Genomic DNA, 18,302 nt, shown 5'->3' on the forward strand with positions numbered 1-18,302 from the left:
GTACCTGGTCTGTTTTTTTTATGCTGGTTATGAAGGTCATACAGCTTAATTGTTTAAAGGTCTCATTCCATCGTTTTTTAAATTCATTTTAAAATCTAGCCTAGCTGTGGTCACCTAGTATGAAAGAATGCTATGTGAGCCGTTTTTTGTGAAAAAGTGCTCTGGTGTTGCTGTTTAGCCCTGCTTTAGATCACTGAATCTAAGAGGTCTCTGAAGAAAGAAAGGTTTTGACTCTTGCCTCTGATTGGCTAACAGCACTGCAGCAAAGAACACTATCTGCCTCACCCCACAGTCAATTTTACAGCTGTAAAACTCAAAGGACTTATAATACATATTATTATACAGTAAAAAAAAAAAAACTCTAGTCTGCCTGACCTAAATCACACCACATTATTATTACGGCCCCTTCTCAAAAATACAGGGAACTAGCAGCATTAAAAAATGAATAATGATTCAATTATTATTAATTATTATTAATTTTTTTATTAATTTAATTTTGTCAATGTAATGCTAATAATTTTAAAAATAACTAAAACTAACTAAAAAATGAAATGTATATAGCAGTATGTGTAGGAAAAATATTTGTAGTTTTAGCACAAGCAAAGATTTTTGTTCTTAATAATTAAGTTCCACAAACATGCTTACTGTTTGTTCCAACAAGATCCATAAGTATGAGGTCTCTCATGGTGACAGTATGAAATTGAGATTCTTCATGTCAGCTATTAAATAATACATTGTGTGAGAGTAATTATCGATTTTAGTATTACTTGGGTACAAATTAGTAAATGTATCAAAAAAAGTATCGTTTTGGTATTAATACCAAATTCAAAGTATCGTATCATACCGGTATCAGAAAGTTGAAAACGATACCCAGCAGGTAGCAGGTTTTTCCCCCCTGTTCGACTGCTTACATCTAACTGTGACCTCTGTTCCATAACTGTTATAAATACAAATACGCTTACCATTACACCCCTACCTTTTTAAGGGAGTTTTTAATACCTTATTATATTTTTTTGTAATTAATACAAGGTAATTGCAACTTTAACCTCCTTATTGGGCTTTTTTTCTTTCTTTTCCTCCAATACAGCTTCCCGCTTCAACCTGGAGACAGAGTGGAAGAATAACTACCCACGGTTACGAGAGCTAGACAGGGTAAGACACAGACTTTCATACATCTGCTCTAATTAGTTGCTGAACATTATGCTGAGCTGGGTCAGGAGGTGCTGTGTGAAAACATTGCACACAACCTATTTACTTCTTTAATTCCCTTCTCACATTACACTGGAGTGATAAATATGTTCTGTAGAATAACTGTTAACGAATGGATTTAAATATTGCAAATATGATCTTTTCTTCTGTTTCACAGAATGAGCTCTATGAAAAAGCCAAGAATGAGATCTTAGATGAGGTGATCAGCTTGAGCCAAGTCACACCAAAACACTGGCAAGTTTACTTGTTTTTTATTACCACTATCTTTAATTATTGTATACATTGGATGTTGCAATATTTTTTTTTGTAATTTCTGAAGTTTTATTAAGGCTGAGCATATAGTCACATAAAAATTACAACTCCCCATAATTATTATATATTTTTCGACGACCAGGGTTCTCTTTTTCCACACCTGCCATGAGAAGCAAATTGTGCCATCTCTTTCTGATGGTAGATGCTATACTTTGTCACTAACTGTGTCAAAAGCTTATTCTACTTAGTTATGACATTTTATGATTCACTGACTTATGCTTCTTAGGGTCTGCTGTTGAGCTGAGATTGCTAGGACAGCCTGACAATTGCTATATTGGCAGTTTTCTCGACAGTAGAGCGACAGATTTCTAATTAACCTAAAGCTTTTTAAAATCCCCTTCCACACACATATGCCTTTTACAGAGCTCTTTGGACCTTGTAATAGTGATGAGTCTTAAACTAAACAATATTTCTGCAATAGAACAATAGAACAGGCTCCTCCAAAAACATCTTTAACGATGTTCTAATCATCTGCAACTGGGTTCTATTTGGTTAGTTATAATTATTTCCACCTCTGTGTTGTTAGTATAAAGATCAACCATCAATATGTTTAGATATGTTAAAAAGACCATTATGTCCGTTTCTGCATCTGCACTATTAAATAAGCATGCAACAAATATGCCTGGATGCTTCGCTTCCATTTCCCATTGCTGCCTTAGCAATGACCCAGCCCTCCATGCTTTTATCTGGGGATTCTCTCCTCCTAAAGCCAGGATGTGTAGCTCCTAGCGGTGTGTGGAGTTTTGAACCAAAAGCCCCAAGGAGCAGGCGGAATGGACTAGATCAGATGTTTGCAGAGGGCCCCAGTGAGCTCCATCAGCCTCTCAGATCAATGCTATGATGAATAGCCAGAGGGTGACTTCTCTGGGCCGCTCTAGTTGGCGGTATTGGAGATATGTGTATTGATATGCCGTGGTCGAACAAAGCAAACAGGAAACTATGAAATATGAGCAGTCCTTCATGATAAATGAGCCGGGTCATCAGCCACGGAATATTCTGCTTTTTGTCTTGTTGTCGAAACATTTACATTTGAAACAGATTTGAGAAATGTGGCAACTTTTTTCTGATTCAATGAAAACGTTTTCTTGCTGTTATTGTAATTATACGACTTAAACATTTGTGTTTTTTTTCTTGTGGATTATGTAGGGAGTCCATTTTGCAGAAGAAGCTGTGGGAGAGAGTGTCCACACATGTTATTGAGAACATCTACCTGCCTGCTGCACAGACCATGGACTCGGGCACCTTTAACACCACAGTAGATATTAAGCTCAAGCAGTGGACAGACAAGCAGCTCCCACACAAAGCACTGGAGGTAATGTAGCTCTGACTGCCTGTGATGCTTTTCTTTTCCAGTGGAGGTTTTTAAAGTTCACGTGTGGGTTGGTGTATGTTAAATGCACTGTTCAAGACGTTCTTCTCAAAAAAAGCAAGAAGTAAGAAACAAACTTTTAGAAGACACATATTAAATGTAAATTGGCAATATGATGATATTTTATTGTTATTGGGATGCATTTTATTATTGTAATAAGTAATACTCTTTCTAAAGAACTTGAACAAGTGTGCTTTAATGCGAATTAATTAAATATTCTCTCAGGTTTAATTGAACGTAGTGCACCAATGTCATGGAAATCATGATGCACATTTTGTGTCAATAAAATATCTTGCCAAATTAAGCATCCCTGTCGCATGCCACATCCCTGTGGCTTTTTACAACTGAAAGCAAGGCTCACATGTACCTATCAAATGTGCTACCATATGTACTATCCAGGCTAATATGTAAGGGGGACCCATCCACCTCTGTTCAGACAACTTAAAAAAAATTATGTTAAAAAGTCATTATACATCAACATAAGTCTAACAGATTGAGCTCACTAATCACATCAGTGTTGAAAGCTTGTAAACTAAGCTAAACATTCAACCTGCAAAATTAATTTGACCATTTATTCTCAGTTTTGGTTTCACACAGAAAAAAAACCCAATCGAACTCAAGAGGGGAAATGCTCCACTAACCTAATAACTGATTTAGACTAGAGCAAACTAACTATATATGAAAGTGCCTTAAGACAATTCTATAATTTACAAATGTTATGAATTCTGAGGCAAAGTAGCTTAAAATATCTGTAGAATCATAAAAAATGCACATATTTCTAGGATTTATGTGAAACGTAGAGTTTCCAGCTGACTTCAAAGTGAATTGATGCAAATGTGCATTTCATTTTCTCTTATTCTTCATATGCAGGTCGCATGGGAAACGCTGCAGGAAGAGTTTGCCCGTTTCATGGCAGAGTACAAAGGAAAAGATCAGGATGACATCTTTGACAAGCTGAAGGAGGCTGTTAAAGAGGAGAGCATTAAACGGCATAAGTGGAACGAGCGAGCCATGGACAGCTTGGTAATAATTTTTTTTTCTACTTTTTTGTTTAATTACTTGCTTACCCATCTCTACTGGTTTAGAGCTGTGTTGCCTCATTTAAAATCATATAAGGATAAATTTAGCAATAACGATACTCTTGGCGATATGACGAAACATTAAATTAAAGACATTATTTCAATAATGCAATACTGCAGCAAACATAAAATGATATAACTGAGATTTTAAAAATTACAAGAACTTTATCAGATTTGTAACGGGACTCAATGATACAGAATGTCATGATACTAATAATGCACTCCATATATCTACATATATCCAAAGCTGAAGTAAAATTAAAGGAATGATTAATAATGGGGAAATGAGGAAAATGTGAATGTTTCTTTTGCTAAAAACAGCAAAATAGTATTACCCTGCTGTGATAATTAGGAGTGGATGATATGGCACAATATTTCAGGGTATAATATCGTTCACAATATTTAAAAATGTTAATGATATTGCTTAAGAGACGATTTGGCACACCCCTATTTCTTGTAACTGATACCATAACTTGATCTACCTACTGCTTTTTTTCTTTGTAGTATGTAGTATGTTACACCATCTTACCTTGACATTTAGCTCTGTTTCTATGAAGTTAATCAACACTAAACGATTAACAGAAGTAATTTCCTTTCTTTTTTTGTTACAGCGAGTGATCCAGCACAATGCTCTTGAGGATCGCTCCATCACGGACAAACCTCAGTGGGATGCTGCTATCCAATTTATGGAGGAGACGCTGCATTCTCGCCTTAAAGACAGTGTGTTCCACATTTTCTATCTGATTTACTCAGCTCCACATTTAAGCAATTTCCCCATTTTCAATTCTCTGCTCTGCTTGGAGTTGTGCTTAACTTTTTGTTGTTTTTGTTTTGTCACCTTTATTTTCCTGCCCCAATCTTCTCTCTCTCTATCTCTCTCTATCTCTCTCTCTCTCTCTCTCAGCTGAGTCAGTAATCTCAGACATGGTAGGGCCAGACTGGAAGCAGAGATGGATGAACTGGACGAATCGCACATCAGAGCAGGTTCGAAAGATTCCTTCCTCTCTTAGCAACTTATTTGTGCAAGTCTTAAAGTTACTTTAGTATTTGACAGTGTCATATTAAACAGATGTTAATAGTGTGAATGTTCTCACAGCACGTCCGCAATGAAACCAAAAATGAGCTGGAGCGACTGCTGAAGTTGCACGAGGACCACACTGCTTATCTTGCCAATGACGAAGTCACCACTGTCCGCAAGAATCTAGAGGCTCGAGGTGTCGATGTGGATCCTGTGCTGGTCAGTGAGATCTAACTACAGAAAACTTAACACTGTTCTCTGTTATATACAGTACACACTTACTGAGCATAATATTAGGAATAGCTGTGCCCCTGCTAGTCAGCCAATTGTTTGGCAGCAGTGCAGGGTAAAAAAAACTGACCATCAGAACTGGGGCAAAGATTTAGTGATTTGGCCATGGCATTATTGTATATAATGACTAATTACTATTTTGAAACTGCTGATCTTCTTAGGTTTTTAAGCACAGGATTCTCTTCAGTTTATTCAGACTGTGAGTTAAGAACAGAAAGCTGAGGCTGCAGTAGGCACAGTTGAATGTAGAGTGTTTTGTACATGTGATGTAATCATGTCAGCATGCAACACAACACAACATCCAGAAATGTTTAAATATTTTGTGAAAGGAAAAATGCCCTACTGGTATTTGTACAGCGTATACTACCTATACTAGCGTATACTTTTTCTATAGATCAAGGACACGTGGCACCAACTCTACCGACGTCACTTCCTGCAGAAGGCTTTGTTCCACTGTAACCTCTGCCGACGAGGCTTCTACTATTACCAGAGACACTTCGTAGACTCAGAGGTAAGAATAAAGTGTCTTGTTAGTGATGTACTTTGAATACATTTATGGATAAAGTCTATTGGTTTGTACTGTTTACTGTGCTTTGAATACAAACATGCATTTGAATTGAAATGTAAATTTGAGAGTTTTATAACTGTGGTTTGCACATCTGTTGTAGCTTGAGTGCAATGATGTGGTTTTGTTCTGGAGGATCCAGAGGATGTTGGGCATCACAGCCAACACTCTCCGACAACAGCTCACCAACACTGAGGGTATGTATGAACAATCGTATGCTAGTTGTTTTATGTGCGTCTAGAAATGAACCTTCCCTTTTCTGTATGATCATTTTTAACAAGGCTTGATGTGACTTTGACCACTTTTCAGTACGGCGCTTAGAGAAGAACGTGAAAGAGGTGCTAGAGGACTTTGGGGAAGACACAGAGAAAAAAGTGCAACTGATCACAGGCAGGAGAGTTCAGCTGGCTGAAGACCTTAGTAAGTGAATCACAGCATCTCACACAGTACCTTATTCCTTTGCACAAAAGCAGGGGGGTCTTTAAACTTTTTTTTTTTACTGAAGAGAGTAAGTCATTTTAGACCTGCTGTGTTAGCCTGACAAGTCTGGTGGTCTTTCATCTATTCTTTTAACACCTTAACATGTAGATGTATAGTGCTTACCACTAGAGGGCAATACTGTTCTGAAAACTAGATTTTCCTAGCAAAGTCCATTCTAGTCATTTTCAGTGGCAGTAATTGTGTTTTGTCACATTTTTGTGGTATAGCTTTCATATTGTATGACAGAGTATTCTGTATATGAAACTGCACATTTTTGACTTCTCTTAAAGGTCATCAATTTACTTTTATATACTTGTTTAAGTGTTTTCTGACATGTATTATCTAATGTGTGTGAAGCTATTACAGTTTTTTTTTTTACATTAACACTTTTTAAGTTTGTTCCTTATAGAGCAACACTGGAAACTTACTGACATTGTGACATTGGGATATTGTGTACACATATATATTGCGACATAAAAAGCGTGGTTTATTGTGGTATATTTTTAATTGTATGATCTTGCACATCCTGCGATATGACTATTGCGCATTAGCGCATAATGATGATGGTGCTGAAACAGCATACAGCTCTGGAAAAATATATACATATAATATAATCAAGAGCAGGATGGATGATCAAATCCATCAAACCAAGCCGAAAAGCTTACATTTTTGCACCAGGAGTGGCATAAAGTTAACCAAAATCAGTGTGTAAGACTGGTGGAGGAGAACATGCCAAGATGCATGAAAACTGTGATTAAAAACCAGGGTTATTCCACTAAATATTGATTTCTGAACTCTTAAAACTTTATGAATATGAACTTGTTTTGTTTTCTTTATTTAAGGGTCTGAAAGCTTTTTTTTTTTATTTCAGCATTTTTCATTTTCTGCAAATAAATGCTCTAAATGACTGTTTTAATTTTGGAATTTGGGAGAAATGTTGTGTGTAGTTTATAAAATAAATCAACAATGTTAATTTTACTCAAACGTATACTTATAAATATCAATATCAGAGAAACTGAATCAGAAACTGAGGTGGTCTCTTAATTTTTTCCAGAGCTGTACTGTGCAGCCCTAGTTCCCACTAATGAGCTTTATTGTTGTCTAATTTATTTCCCTTTGTGCAAAAAAAAAAACTCGTTCTTTTGCTTTTTTATTGCATGCTTCTTTTAAGTGGTTCTGATTGCAAAGAATGCCTTGATTTTTCACCTTCCATTTCATTCCATACCTTTTTTTTTTTTTTTTTCTCTCTCTTGGATCTTGAGTCCTTAATTGCCATTCAGAGTGACAGAGAGTGAGAGCGTGCGAAAGAGAGAGAGAGAGATCCTGGCTGCATGCTGCCTGCCGCCTGTCATGTCCATAGCCTTGGTTACTGTAAAACAGCCTATTGATTAGAGTAGCAATTTACAGAGGCAACGCTGACATGCCCAGACTTGAGCACATGCATACACAGCACTTGCGACCGGCTGAGTGCCGCTATTGCTCTGATAACAAGAGAGCGAGGTAACGATGCCGACGCCCAAATTAGTGTGCACCCACAGACAGTAAAAACACAGGCAAAGCGGCCTCTCTGCACACTCCTGTGTTTGGGTCGTAAAGAGTGACTCTTTCTCTTCAGTGATGAATTGCCTGGCTGCTGGAGAACGGCCCATTGTTAAGAGATCTCTGTGAGCACTCGGTGGAAAAGACAGCTCAGTGTGTTAGTGAGGAAGTGCTCTCTTTAACGTTACAGCAGGCAGGTCAGCGCTTTAAAGTAGTGGCTGCAGTAGAGTTGCATGACTTGTCTGCTTCTTTTCTGTGGGTTTCACAGCCCTGGTTGGTACAGCTCTAGTTAAGGCTATTGAAGTTTGTAGGTAATATTTTTCAAAATATACATTTCTATAAATTGTGTTGCAGGTACATATAGAAACACATAAAATAATTTAAATAATGTAAATTCTAAAGCTTTCCAGGTGTGTAAAGCCTGATCTTGTTCTGATTCTTTGTTTCATGGTAGCAAAGCTCCCCCTCTGCTATTCTTCATTATCAAACCAGCCATGATTCTTATTGTGCATATAAGGCTCCTTTATAAAGGGTTTATAAGCAGTCTATAAGGTAGTTTATTCATGTGTATTAATTAGGTTGTAAATATTTATATAATATAAACCATTAATAAGTAGTAACAACACATACAATATATCCTACTTTATTTTTTTTTTTAAATAATATAGAAAGTCAGTTTACTTATAGTGTTATTTTATGTTAATATACACCACATTTAATCCAAGTTTAATCTTGGTATTTAAAATTAATAATGTATGCTAATGCTGACTAATGAAACAGACAAAGTAAAATAAGCATCCAGAAAGATGTGAGGTTTAACAGTATAAATGAATGTGAAATCACTTTTTTTTCAAACAGGCCACTGTTGTCCTTTCTTTGAATGTGTTGTACCGTAACTCTTTATTAATAGTTTGTAACGTATTTATAACCTAATTAATTACATTAATAAACTTCTTTATGAACTACAGTATTTAACAGTGAAACATGAAACCAAGAAGGTCATTTTAAATGAATTATAAGATTAAAACTATAGACTGATCACTAAAAATAAGTGATTTTTCTTGTGATTACTAATAATAATTTATAGCACATAATACCAATTTAATCCTCAGTTATTTAGGCTGTTTTGGGTATCAACTGAAAGTCAGCATTAAGGTACACTTATCAAATCAGGGGCCAAACAACTAGATCAAGACATCCTTACTTTAAATGTGTCTCATAGGATTAGAATCAATATATCTTGTTTTGTAATGAAGTGATTTAATCTTATTGCAAATAATTTAAAGTGTTATCACAAATATATTGTTTTTCTGTTTTTTGTTGTTGAAAAGATTACATATTTGTCTATTAGCTATGTGTTGATATTGAAATGTTGAGTAATTTAAAATTACTAGAACCTTTAGGTATCTAGTTTGTGGTATTAATATGTACATTGTTTAAATTGTCTTAATTAAACTAGACCAGTTTGTTGATATGTCAAATACATAATTGCTATTTCCAACTTTTAAACTGTAGTTTAGTTCTGATCTGAAAGCTCAATCAGTTAATAAATATTTGAGCATTTTGATTTTATATATCAACACAATTGTTTAATTTTATTGTATAAAAATCTAAAATTCACTTTATGATGTAGTCAACTAATGGCAGTTAGTAGATACAAATGAAATAGAGTTGTGGGGTTGCTAGGAATGGAGATGAAACTATTTTTGCACTTTATAAAACTTTATAAACTTTATAAGCTTTACAGCATTTTGGCCACAATAATAATCCAATGTATAGATGAGTTCTCTTTGCCTATTGTCTAGAAATACTAACCTATTTTTGACAGCACCTGTTTTATAATTGGCTTTTCACATATAGTAGTGGTTCTGTGAATTCAGCAACGGTTTGAGGGTTTGTATGAAATTCAAAGGATACAATAGATTAGAGGCAACAAGCAAGAAAAAAAAAACACTAGTGGAAACAATTTACTGGGCAAACAAAGATGTGTTGGCAGACACAGTGGTCAACCTGTACGCTGCTGCTTTGAGTGTTGGTCCTTGGACCCAGCTGAATTCAAAACCACAGGATGTTGGCCTGTTCTGGCACTGTGGGCATGGCCAGTGGTCATTGTGTGACCCTGGCGCTGCCCCGATCTCCTATGGGTGAAGCTTTGAGTGGATTCCTGTGCTTTAAGGCATGACGTTGCCCAGCGGACAGTCAACACTTAGGAGAAAGCACCAGGCTGACCTCCCAAGAAGTGGCCGGTATGCTAATAGAGACATGCTGGGGCATGTGTATGTGCTTGTGCATCACTGCCCTTGTAGTTACCAACATACACACACACACTCACACAGAGCACATGGTCACCCTCTGTAGCCTGTATTTAGAAAAAGAGTGGTGGTTTGTGGATCACTGCCTTCAAATGACTACTGCTAATGGCTCTGGAAGGAGCCAGTTTATGTGCTCGCTGTGGGCCAAGCTGAAAGCTTCAGTTTATGGTTGAGCAGAAGGTTTTTACACAAACAGCCGTTTAATGCGGCATCTGGGTTACTGAAAGTTGGTTTTGGCAAACAATTTGGCTATAAAGGAGTGGTGCTAATTAATCAATTGTCTCTTTTATCTGGCACTTTTTGTCGCTCAGCTGAATGATAATTCGTATGCCAGGGCATCTCTCTTGGTCTTTCTCTTTTCGCTAGCAGGCTTCACTTCTCTGTGATCCTGAGGGCATCAGAGCTGAAAACAAGTTTGGAGAGCTGCCTGGCTTCCTCCAGTGAGCTCTTCAGAAAGCAGGGTGGAATTCCTGGGCTTGCCCAGCCTTGCTGCCTTTCCTGCACAAGGTGGCATCATGTTCGCTGGGTTTTGCTGTCTTTGATGTGGGATAAGGGGTGGTGTGCTACAGTTTAGCTGATCTGTCTTTCTCTCCCAGCATCTCGAACACTCTCTCACTCATTCTTTAACTGTAACTTCGGTATTGTATCTGTTTTACACTAAAATAGACAAAAAAGAGACAATATTTAAACATGTATTTCCCCCCCCACACAATTTGCAGCCTAATAATTAATGATTATCCATAAAAGTAAATGTACTTTAATTTTATTACTCTTATTAAGTCAGGTTATCTTGACAGCATTTTCAGTGCTTTGAAAATGTAATCCATATATTTGATGTATTTGTTACAAATAATTTGAAAAACACAAATTTTAAAGCATATTGAGTGTGGAAAAGCAGCATTTGGTGATTTCAGACAGATGTCAGCTGGTTTGAAAATGATGTGTAATTGTTAGTTCTTACTTTTCAGACTTTTGGTCTGTAAACATGAAGGGATCAAATCTGTGCTTCAGTCACATCTCGACAACTTAATTTTAAATCCATAGTGCTGGTGTGAAGTGGCAAAATTAGATTTTTTGAATTTATGATTACAATTGGAAATCATGTAATTTGATGAAAAATTGAATAGTTGGACAGAATGCATTGCAGACTGCACATACACTGACCTGTGGAAATGCAAGTGAGGCTTCCTTCATTTACTGTGGATGTGGTTCGCTTGTCTGTTTGCATGGACCGTTCTAGCCAGACACGACTAGTCATAATCATTACCAGCCACTGCACTGTTCACTGGGGATAGTAATGGCTTTTGTGGCGTATTACCTGTAGACACATGATGCTCAGCTTTGGGAACAGACAGTCCCATCCATCTGGCACCCACTATAAGGCCTGACACAAGCCTTAGGTGTGGGCATTCCCAAGCCGTCTTAAGAGAATGTAAGACTTAATGATTAAATAATGTCCAGCAGCAATCGCATGACGTTTTGCATGCCACTGTCTAATTTAAAAGGCTGGTATGATAAGTTTAGACCTCTTTTTTTCTGATTAATCAAATTGTAAAATGTATTAATTTGTATTAATAAGCCGAGCCAAGTGCTTTGAAAAGTCTTGTTGCACAGTTAGCTTGCGTTACATAAAAAAATAATTTTATCTAGACTGAGAGCAAATCAGGTCAGATTTTTGGAGATGTAATGAACATGGCACTCCATCTTTTTTGGCAAACCATTTAAATTTCAGCTCCTGTCATGTCATTAGGTGACTGGCAATTAAGACAAGCCTCTCACACATGGCTGACTTTTCCAGGGCTGCTTTTGAGACGTTTTTGAAGTTCAGAAGTTGGAGGAGACCGTTCCTTCAGTGATGAAGGCTCACTGAGTGTCTTGCTCCAGTAGACACAGATGAAGCCAGGATGGAGCCTGTCTGGGAATGTGTCGAGCTGACAAAATTAGGCTGTTTGGGCCGTGTCATGTCTTACCTCGCTTCAGAACGAATTGAGAACTCACTCAAGTTCACACACAAGTTCTACAGTCTGTCGTTCTCCGTGAGAAAGTAGGATTTATCTTTAGTCAGTTTTTTACGGCGGGAGGTGTCTGCCACACGTTGCCCACCCTGCAAGACCCGACAGGAAAACATCCCATAATCCAGCATCGTTGGGGTGGGGTTGGGAAAGAGGGGGTCTGGATCTGCCTGGCTTCAGTAATCATCTGTGAGCTGTTGATACACGCTCCCTGTTCATGTTTTTTTTTTTTTTTCTTTCCCCGAGTGAGGTAAAAAAAAAAAAAAATTATTGCCCCCTTCAGAAAGTGAAAGATGTATGGACAGGAGCGGAGAGCCTGAGGCTGGGCCAGGGGGTCAAGCACACACACACACAAACATATACTCTAACACACATACGCACACACACCAGCACTCGCATACAGGGAGGCATATAGACTGTTCTTTCCACAGGTGTAGAGAGCTATGTGTGTGTGTGTGTGACCCCAAGCTCACCTGTCTGCCTGTTTGAAGAGGAGCAGAGGGGGAGGATGGGGGCACTTCCCTTAACAAAGAGAAAAATTCGCCCCCTGCGGCTCAGTCTGGTGTTAAGAGCGATTTGCCCTTACTCGCAGGCAGGTAGAGAGTTGCTCTAGTTTCACACCAGGGGATTGTGCGTGTGTGTGTGTGTGTGTGCGTGTATGTGCTTGTGTGTGGTGTGTGTTTCTTCTGCCTTTTTAGGTTTAAAGCCAGACTATTTTTTTTGTCAAAAATACATAAATACATAAAAACATCCTGCCCTGACAAAATGTTTTGCCTTGAACTTTTATGTCCTCTATTGCTTATATTGCGCTTATATTGCACCCGCACAATGCAGTGTAATGTAATTATTGAGGTAGTGTACATTTTTTGTAGGATTGCTAAAATTGGAGATGAAACCCCCTTTTTCCGCAAAAACTTTAGAACTTTTTAAACTTTATAAGCTTTGCAGTGTTTGTCCACAATAAGCAAAGGTATGGGTGCGTTCTTGTTGCATAATATCTATAAATCAATTTTTGTCTATGAAGCATGTAATATACATAAAAGAGTCAAAGTTGATCATACTCAAATATCTAATATATATTTAACTCTGGAACAAATTAAGAGACCACCTCAGTTTCTGAATCAGTTTCTCTGATTTTGCTGTTTATAGGTATATGTTTGAGTAAAAGGAACATTATTTAATTCTACTACAAACAACATTTCTCCCAAATTCCAAATAAAAATAGTCATTTAGAGCATTTAATAAATGCAGAGAAAACAAGTTTGTATATATAAAGTTTTAAGAGTTTAGAAATCAATATTTGGTGCAGTAACCCTGCTTTTTTAAGCACAGTTTTCATGCATCTTGGCACGTTCTCCTCCACCAGTCCTACACACTGATTTTGGATAACTTTATGCCACTCATGGTCCAAAAATTCCAGTAGTTCAGCTTGGTTTGATGGCTTGTGATCATCCATCTTCCTCTTGATTATATTCCAGAGGTTTTCAATTTGGTAAAATAAAAAAACTCATCATGGTCTAGTTTTTTTCCCAGAGCTGTATATTCTGTTATTTTTTGAGAGTTTCCTCAAAAGACACTAATATCCCATAGTGCAGATCTAAACAGAAAGCAACATTACTACAAAAATGGCTGATAATGAGGCAAATCCAGCAGGAAAGGCGGCCGGAGACTTCCAGTGATATGTTGGCGTGGTAATGCTTCATCATTTCTTGTTGGGTTGGTACAAAACAAGTACATGCATTATTAAGATTAATGTATAGTATATATCTTGTAGTATTAGTGTGTAGTATGCAATTAGGTCACAGTCCAAGAGTACAGAATTTAATAAAAAGACCACCTCTCTGAATGTTAAGCATGGGTTGGTTTATCATGCTTTGGGCTTGTGTTGCAGCCAGTGACACAGAGAGCTATTACTTGTAGAAAGAAGAATATCTTCAGTTCAGTAACAGCACATTCTGCACTAAAACAACATTAAAGCAATTGTTAAAGTGCTGAAGAGTAAAAGAGAATGTTTTCCAGAGCAGAATAAGCGTCCTAAACATAGTTTAAATTCCATAAGAATTAGACATATCTTTAACTCCATCTCCATCTTGCAATCGTATAAAAACTAGCTATGCATGTGTAAATCAGTGCTTGTAGTAGTGCGAGCAGGCTGCGTTCAGGCTCGTCACTGTTGCAGGCTGTCTGTGGGTGGGGTGACGGGCAGCGTGTGAGAAAGTGTGTATGTGGATAAGTGTGTGGGAGTGTGTGTGAAGCAGAGGGGAAAAGGCGTGTGCCAGAGCAGCTGCATGGCACTGTGCCTTTGGAGCTGTGCCCGCACTGCTAATATGCAACTGCAGGCCCGTCAGGAGGAGCCAGCTTTATGAAAGCGCCTTTAATTCACCTAATAGACTCAATTCAATTATAGAAGCTCGCTGCCTACACACACTGCTTTATTGCTGTTTTTAGCTTGCTCTGAGTCTTGTGACAGTCAGGGATTTGGCTGCTTGTCCACCCTGTTTCATTTTTAAATGTTGGACAATTGCTGTGTAAACCAGCACAGTAGGCTAATTACCTTTTCTCCAGGTAACTGAGAGCAATAAATCTTGCTCATATGGTCCTTTTAATATTTAAAACCAGTAAGTTACGATAGTCCTGTCATTTGTGGCAGACATGCTCTTAATGTCTTAATATTTTTTCACCTTTTTGCACTGTACTTAGTTGCCTCTTGGCTTTGCCTAATGACATTCCAGTTAAACAGTAGTTCTATTTATTAATTTTAACATTCTCTTTGAAAGCTTTAGGGGAAAAATGTCATATTTTCCTTGGCAGGCGCTCCCATTTAAAGACATATAGAAACATGTAATAAAGTAAAGAAAAAGAGGAATAAAAATAAGCAGTTAAGCAGACATCTAATAATTTAATTATTAGTTAGCAGGTGCTGTAAAGTACACAGTTCTGAACGGTTTAAGGGTATTTGCACTAGATGTTATGCCACTGCAGAAGCTCTGTGTTTTGCTCTGCATTACCTTTTTCTCGCCTTTACACCCTCTTCTTTTTTCTCTAATCTATAATTAGCGGCTGCTTTTTGACCCTTACTGTATGCTTCTGCCCTGACCAACTTGATGGAGGGCTGGATTAGCTGGAGCGGGGCATTGAATTAGCCAGTCATGGACTGTTTATTAGTTAGCAGGTGCTGAAAGGTACACAGTTCTAGATACTGAGACCCAATTTTACCTGATTAAAATTTCTTTCTAAGCTGAAAGCAGAAGAATTTCTGAGTGGATGAAGGATAAAATATTGTGTTTAATGGTACCAGTGTGCTGGAATGACCATCCTTGCTAAGTCTAATATATTCATTCTTAAAACTGAGGTGTCGGGTCTTGTCTTCTTCTGGCCACGTCATGCATCTTTCTGTCACATGTACGACTTCAAAAGAGGATCCGGCTCAGTTTTACTGCAAGCACACACTTGCCACTTTTCAACAGTTTGGCTTGTTTTCTGCACTACAGTTGCACACTCTCAATGCTTTTCAACTCTTTGGTTTGTTTTCTGCGCTACAACTGTACACGCTCAATGCTTTTCAACTCTTTGGTCTGTTTTCTGCGCTAAAACTATACACTCTCGCCACTTTTCAAGAGCAATGGGAACTTCAGAAGGGCTCATTAACCCATACTGAAACCAGAGTGTGTAGTTGAAGTGAAGTTTCTGACTGAGCGCTCTCTCTCTGACTGAACATAACCTGGAATTGGATTCATCCACTGTGAAAAAAGACCCCATCACGCCCGCCCAGTTTAAAATGATTCTTCCGCACGCTCTGTGCAATTACCCATTGTCACCAGAGAGGGCCCTCAATCCCCCAAATCTCAAAACTTACAGACATTAGCTTTAAATGCAAAAAAGCTGAGAAGGGTACAGTGTAGATATCAAGTTAAGTTCCCTTAATTTTGCTAACCCACTGTTAGCATCTCTACCACTCTTCTAGCATCAAAGTGTGAAGTATAGATTGAAGTGTATAAAGTGTAGAATTCACTTTTCTTACATTATTTCACTTTTCTTCCAAGAAAATCTGTTTGATTGAACCACATTGACATTTTATAACCCTTTGTTTTTTATCTATCTCTGAGTCTAGTCTGGCCTGCACAGTCCTGTCTGGATCTGTTCTTTCCCTCCCATAAGACCCCTCCTCCTTCCCTCTTTTCTTCATCCTTCCTGAAAGAGTGACACTGGAAAGATTACTTTCTTTACTTTCCATGTCTCCATCACTTCCTGGTCTTGTACCAGTGATATACTGTATGGACCCGAGAGCACTTTGTGTGTGCTCAGGATTTAAGAGTGTTTGCACTAGGAGTTATGCCACTGTAGAAGCTCTGTGCTTTGCTCTGCATGCCCCTTCCTCGCCTTTATACCCTCTTCTTTTTCCTCTAATCTAATCAGCGGCTGCTGTGTGACCCTACTGTATGCTTCTGCCCTGACCAGCTTATCAGAGGCTTGGATAGGCTGGAGCGGGGCATTGAATTAGCCAGTCACGGACTGTTGACCATGTGTGTCTTATCTTCTGGACGTGAAGTTGTCAAGGTAGATAGATGCAGTGCTGTACAATGCAGTGCAGGTTGTCTGCTAAAAAGTAAAAGGAATGACTTTCGACTTTTCGTTTCCTTGTATTCGTTGTTGGGCAACTTCAGCAGCTGGGGGAGGAAGTAGCTTTGTTGTGTTCGCGTAGGTGTGCCTGAGTTAAAATGTTTTTAAAGGATTCATTTCTAATATTCTTCTCAATTTGGAAGGTGAATTACCACACATACTCATTAAGATGCCTTTATTACTTGTAATGCTCCAACATAATATCCCATCAATCTTTTCATACTGCTGCTGATGCAGAATCACCGGTATTCATCGGACTTGGACACCTGCTCTGACCTCTGACCATTATCTCGCTAGAGTTTATGGGGGAGATTACAAACTTCCCACCCAAGAGATAACAAGGCTACTTGTGCTCTCTCAGAGTCTGGCTGCTGATGGCAAACAGCATAATCTCGGTTTCAGACTGCTGATCATAGTGGCAGGACCTCCGTTACTTTTTTTTTTTTTTTTTTAAAGGCCGCTGACCTCTATAAATCTGTTCTTTCCCCTTGGCAGGCCTGTGATCATCCCACTGTGTCTGTGCGTCTACAGGCAGAAACATCCGGTGTCCAGTGTGTCATATATGGAAACTGGAACTTGTGTGTTTTTGTGTAAACTGATTTATATACAGCTGTAACTTTAAGTCATTTATGACAAAGCTGCAGTCAAAAAAAACTGACTCTGGGGCCAAGTTATCCTGGTCAGAAAGGTCTGTACACGGAATGGCACACTCCGAGATGTCAAGCCATATTTAATGTGGATCCGTGTAAGCACTCCTTTCAAATGTGTCCAGAATTCGGCCCTTTCCTCCCTGTTCTCTTCCGCCCCCACTCTCACACTCCCCCTGCCGCTCGCTGGACTCCCCGTGGCCCTAATGGGAAAAGCATGTGCCGGACCTGCCCTTTCACTCACAGAAAGACGTTTATGCTTCACTCTGTCAGGCTGGAAAAAAGATGCTTCCGTCTTCAGAGCAGCTGGATGAAAAGCCCCCTCCCTCAGCAGGCCATGCGCTCCCAGCCTCACTTTCCCAGGCTGTGGGGAAAGAAGGGATTGAGCCGCCCACTCTCTGTCTGTCTCTCTCTCTTGCGTGCATTTTCTCTCTCTCTCTTAAATAGACACACACACACACACACACCTCCTCATCGTCCTCGTCATCTTCATTACCATCTCTCCCTAAGAGGTTTGAGCTTAAATTTCTGCATATAAATCTCACAACTCTCAACGTACATTTTCTCTATAAAGACAAACTATCTCTGTCTTTCTTACTTTGTCTCTGTTTCTCTCTCTCTCCCTCACTCCCTGCCTGCCCCCCCCCTCTCTCTCTCTTTTCCCCGTCTTTCTTTTTCATTCATTGTTGCTGAAAAACTGAGCTCACATATCCAGGGACTGAGGCTGTAACAGGTCTCCTGGCCCTCTCTGTACTCCCATCACTGTAGAAGCCTTTGGGGCCTGTCTGTCCAGAACCAGCTGTCAGACTCCCAGAGAGCTGTTCTCACAGTGACTTCTGCGCACCACAT

The 18,302-nt window shown here is 38.7% G+C and overlaps 1 protein-coding gene across 5 annotated transcripts in view; it reads left to right on the forward strand.

The window, feature by feature from the left end:
- Positions 1-18,302, forward strand: part of opa1 (OPA1 mitochondrial dynamin like GTPase) — a 50,504-nt gene that overhangs the window by 19,463 nt on the left and 12,739 nt on the right. For all 5 annotated transcript variants that reach the window (XM_049479085.1, XM_049479086.1, XM_049479087.1 and 2 more), the window contains 10 exons: positions 1,088-1,152; positions 1,367-1,447; positions 2,672-2,833; positions 3,761-3,913; positions 4,581-4,689; positions 4,874-4,953; positions 5,066-5,206; positions 5,673-5,789; positions 5,947-6,040; positions 6,153-6,263. In XM_049479085.1, coding sequence (XP_049335042.1) covers positions 1,088-1,152; positions 1,367-1,447; positions 2,672-2,833; positions 3,761-3,913; positions 4,581-4,689; positions 4,874-4,953; positions 5,066-5,206; positions 5,673-5,789; positions 5,947-6,040; positions 6,153-6,263 — 1,113 coding nt within the window. The remainder of the gene's footprint in view (positions 1-1,087; positions 1,153-1,366; positions 1,448-2,671; positions 2,834-3,760; positions 3,914-4,580; positions 4,690-4,873; positions 4,954-5,065; positions 5,207-5,672; positions 5,790-5,946; positions 6,041-6,152; positions 6,264-18,302) is intronic.

This window comes from Astyanax mexicanus, chromosome 5 (assembly GCF_023375975.1).
Source record: "Astyanax mexicanus isolate ESR-SI-001 chromosome 5, AstMex3_surface, whole genome shotgun sequence".
Classification (NCBI taxonomy): domain Eukaryota; kingdom Metazoa; phylum Chordata; class Actinopteri; order Characiformes; family Acestrorhamphidae; genus Astyanax; species Astyanax mexicanus.